The sequence below is a fragment of the Sinocyclocheilus rhinocerous genome, unplaced genomic scaffold (assembly GCF_001515625.1).
Source record: "Sinocyclocheilus rhinocerous isolate Xijiao unplaced genomic scaffold, SAMN03320098_v1.1 scaffold1292, whole genome shotgun sequence".
NCBI lineage: Eukaryota > Metazoa > Chordata > Actinopteri > Cypriniformes > Cyprinidae > Sinocyclocheilus > Sinocyclocheilus rhinocerous.
Window position 1 is genome coordinate 356,527 of NW_015656599.1, and position 5,137 is coordinate 361,663.

The 5,137-nt window shown below is 32.7% G+C and overlaps 1 protein-coding gene across 1 annotated transcript in view; it reads right to left on the reverse strand.

Moving 5' to 3' along the window:
- LOC107720331 (glutamate receptor-interacting protein 2-like) overlaps positions 1-4,457 on the reverse strand; it is a 193,984-nt gene extending 189,527 nt beyond the window's left edge. The window contains exon 1 of the mRNA XM_016528011.1: positions 4,194-4,457. Within this exon, the coding sequence (XP_016383497.1) occupies positions 4,194-4,248 (55 nt within the window). The 5' untranslated portion in view covers positions 4,249-4,457. The remainder of the gene's footprint in view (positions 1-4,193) is intronic.
- Between the last annotated feature and the right edge of the window lie 680 nt (positions 4,458-5,137).

The following is a 5,137-nucleotide window of genomic DNA, read 5'->3' on the forward strand; positions in this document are numbered from 1 at the left end:
TGTTAATATATATATATATATATATATATATATATATATATAGTAGAAGATGTGTCAAAAACTATTCTGAACGTGATATAAACGTCTTTGGGGAATGTTTTATAAGCGTCTACTGAGTAGAGTCACACTATCGCTCATTGCATTTAGTCATTTTCATTCACAAGAGTCTTTAACATTCCCGAAGCTCTCAATATGTTTATAATGAAATATAAAAAAAAAAGAACCATAAACATCCTCATTACAGTTTATTAGTTCAGGGGTTAAGGTAGGGTTGCAGTTTTCTTTTTTGCTTGTACTAACCACTTTGTTAATATATCACACTATCGCTCATTGCATTTAGTCATTTTCATTCACAAGAGTCTTTAACATTCCCGAAGCTCTCAATATGTTTATAATGAAATATCAAGCGCTTCTGAGGATGAGAGTTGAAGAGGCGTCGTGGGTTTGTCATGCTGTGTCGTAAGGGCAGATTTACGCTGCTAAAGACCCGTGCGTTTTTGGGTTGAGCGCGGACGGTAATGTGATGAAGACCTGCTGCCACTAGTGTCATTTATAAAAACCAGTGAATTGATAGAAGAGGGATGTTAGCCCGAGGGATTTGTAAAGTGTGGCATCAAAGTAGATTATGCAAATTGGACGTTATCTTGATTGGTTCTGAAAACAGATGGGAAACTGAAAAAATTAAGAACTTAAAATGAACTTGAGTGGAGTATGTAGTGGGTTGAAGGCTTCAGTCTTTTTCATACTTTAATAATTAAGTTAATGTGTATTTGACCTCAAATGGCTCAGTGAAACCGGTCTTTTGATTCACCTGGAGCCAGATTTACACACGACTCAACAGTTTTGTAGATATACTGTATAGGGGTTTAGTGATATGACTATGATAGGCCACATAGGCCACTGTAAAATGACCTGAATACACCCATGTTACGATAAGCAAGTGTAATAATAATGTAAAAAAAAAAAAATTGTTAACCAAATCATGATGCAAACAATCCCGAAAAGATATAAAAGAATAAACAATATATTAATACTTATTTTATTAATTATTTATCAAAACATAACATACTTAATAATAATAATAATAATAATAATAATGTTACAACACATGACATTTGACATTAAATTTTAACGTTTCTTAAAAATGGTATAAAAGTTTTGAAAACATAAACCAACATGAATAAGAGTACATTTCTAAGAACTTGACACCTGTTGTAGACTAGCTTTTTAAAGGATTCTTTAACATGGACACTCTTATTTGTTAAGATAATTACGATTTTTTAATTTGTGGTCATTGGGCAAAACACATTTCTCATTAAAACGTTCATAAACCATTCTAACATAGATTGTGTTGCATGCATTCAATTTCATGTAAAAATTTCAATTTCATGGGGAAAAAAATATCAAATGATTTATGGGTAGTATATTTTCCAGAACTCGTAGAGGGATTTGTAAAGTGTGGACCCAAAGTAAATTAATTTATCCTTATGCAAATTGTTGCATTTTTATATAATGCAGTTTAATGCACTGGATTCACAAATGCTTAACATAAATATTGTTCTGTTTCATACACGTGGCTTGCAAAAACATATGATTGCATTCACTGATAAATACATATTATTATTATATTTATTATTATATATTATTGTATTTATTATTATTATTATTGTATTTATTATTATAAATACAACATTATATGCTGCCCTTATAATCACATTATCACAACCAGCCAATACAAGAAACTGTGGTCGAGACAATCTTTCTGTGGTTTGTCAAACAATGTTTGCTATGACTGGACTTCAGCAACAGGGCACAACCCTTTGATATTTAACATACATGCGATTCCAGAGTCTTCCAAAAATAGGAGGAGGAAGATGACGGCTCTATAGTGGAGGGCAAATGAGCATTCTGCTCTCTGACCTCATTCCGCTCTGAGACACGAGGCAGAGGAAATATTTCTGAAATGCCATTTCAAATGGCAACAGCATACATGGCCACATTCATTAAAAATAAATAAATAAAAAATGACATAATAATAATAATAAATAAAATAAAATGGCAAAGCCTATTTTAAGACATAGAAGCAAATGTCATTGTAATTGGTCAGAAAAATGAATGAACAATAATTTTTTAAAAAGCAATTAGACAAAAACCTGGTGCAGAACTCAGTTCAGGTTCTTGAGCATTCATGCAGCTACGATCAATTCTGCTGGAGCTACACGTGGGAATCTGTCCAGATATTCTGCTGCAGCCACTACAAGATATGATCAGGCAAAGCTCTATCAGTGCTTCAACTTCCTCCAAATGCACACACTCTGATAACTGCAAATTCATCCTAGCTATTCTAATTTAACTCGGTTCTTATGATTAATGGGATCTTGTGTCTTGGAATTCAAATTCTGATAAGGAAAGAGGATTAGCTCCTGAATGAGAGAGAGAAAAACAGAATAAAAATGCATTTTTTCTCCCTGTTCTTCTGAGTGTTTCAAGAACATTTTTGGTCAGAATAACAAAGTTCATTGCTAATTAATTTTATATGTCATTTACTGATTATGAGCAACTTCTGTTTTAAAAGCATCTTCACACAATGCCTCTTTTTAGAGTGTGACTTTCTCACCTCTCTGCATGCACAATTCAAGAGATCTTCTACGCACATGAGATCAGAGAGTTGAGGCAAGTTAAGCGACTCAAAATTTCTCCCCTGGGCAATGAACATTCAGTCTTTCAACTTCAACAACAACAACAAAAAACATCAGCATCTGTATTACAATAGCTTAAACATCGCTGTAGAACATCACTGTAGTTCAAGATGCTGAAGAGTGCCTCAGGGCTATGTACTGGGGCACAACTTAATTTTCGTTTGACATCAGTTTACCCAAGTGTTGAAGTGAGTACTCAAGGCTGTGTACTGTGGCACATCTCATTTTGCCTTGGACTTCATTATACAGTAGACAGGAGCTCAGGAATACCTCAAAGCTATGTAAGGGGACCATTCCTGTTATGCAACGTTGTGAATTCTTTAATTTATAAATGAATAAATAAATAAAAATGCATGTGTTGTATAGTTTAAGCCAGACTATGTTTAAGAAGGGTATACAAGACTTAGAAACAGGTTCGGTCAAGCTGAAACACTTCACACCTTGATTATTCATTATAACTTCACTAATAACTTCATAATTAATATATTAATTACCAATTAAAATAATCTGTATTCTGTAAATATATGTTTTGTTTGAAATATATATAAAAAACAAATATTTCTTAATAAATTGCCAGTTTTTCATGTTAGAAGTTGCATATCTTTGTTAAAAATGGTAAAAAGTACTGTCGTGGCCAAAAGTATTGGCAGTGGCACAAATTTTGTGTTTTGCTAAATTTGCTGCTAAGCTGTTGTGGTGTTCATTCACATTGTTTCTAGATTATGTCACTGCCAATACTTGTAGAAACAATGTGAATGAACACCACAACAGCTTAAGTAGCACATTTTGCAAAACACAAAATTTATGTCACTGCCAATACTTTTGGCCACGACTGTATTATTTAAAATTCAAATTATCAAATTATTTAAAATTCATATCATGTTCATTTTAGTGTGATATTGTGATTAATTGAGGCATTACCATAATAAGAATGAGAAAGTTTCTGGCATTACAGAAATGAAAAAAAAAAGTAATTAATTTTTAATAAAATAATGTGACAATGCAACAAAATTTGTTAAAGTTACATAGCTTTGTCAAAAAAATGGCAATATCCACTTAAATCAAAGTAATTAAATTATTTAGAATTCACGCATGTTGATTTTATTATGATACTGTTATACAGGAAAAACTAATAGGATTTGCATCTTTAAAAATTCTTATTTTAATATGTATCAGATATATTAGACATTAAAAGTACTGCATAGTAGGAATCACACAACATTTATCCAGGAGAACCTCAAGGCTATGTCCTGGGGCACAACTAATTTTGCTTGAGACATAATTTTATACATAATTATAGACACAAACAAGGAAAAACTCATGGCTCTTGATTAACACGTGGGTTCCGAGCAGCAAACGCAGTAACTCCTGGTGAATTCACACAGTTGATGTCTATTACGCACAACAAAGAGCTTTATTTGCGCATTTACCATTAGAACCGATAAGCCAAAACGCACGAAACTCGATTCATAAGTCTGAAATCCATTCTCTTACCTTCGTCGTGCATTCTCTGCAGGCAAAAAGTCAGATTTCTCCTCCAGCTTGGCATGGCAAATAACTAAGAGTAATGCGTTATGCGGAGAGAGGCGGAAACAGACGCTCGTTTGTGGCGATGATGATGGACAGGTAGCACGCGGCTGGAGATGTGTCGGTGGTCAGGTGTATCGTGGACAGATCCTGTGGTGTTCAAGCAGTGGTCCATGAGCGGGCATCAGCTGTCACTCCTGAGAACGGAGCGCAAATGACTCACGAGTGTCACCGCCTCACCAAAGTGTGTGAACGCGTGGACCTCCAGAACGCTCTCAGATCCACGCAATATGCCACAGCAAACTCATTAACCCTTACTTTCTGGTGGGCTAGGAGAAGTACAGATCCTACACTTCAAGACGCTACTGGATGATTAGCATATTCATTCACCACGGGTTAATTTACGTATTTTATTTGTTAGTAGAAAGATAATTTGACGTTTTAATTACCCAAACATTACTTTTCTTAATTTTAGGAGAACATTTTCAACTTTTTAAAATGTTAAAACCATATTTTGCGTAAAGAAAATTGTATTTGTCATATATTGTGATATAAAGAATGAAGTACATCCCCTGCAGTACTACATTAAAAAAGAGAATTGTCTACAACATATTTTTGCTAATTTCATGCAGTTCAGCAAATACTACAATTAAATTATATAAATAATTTGTAAATACATTTTTAAATAATTATTTTTATTATATTTAATTTTTTTATTTTTAAACTAATTAATTTATATAAAATATATATTTATACATTTTATAATATATATTTACTAGTAAAAGTAAGAATTGTCTTTACATTTTTTTTTTAAATTAATACCAGCTTAACACAGTTTAAAAAAAATACTTTTATTTATATCAGCTTAAAGGCAGTCCAACAAATGCTATTAAATTATGTAAATAAATAAT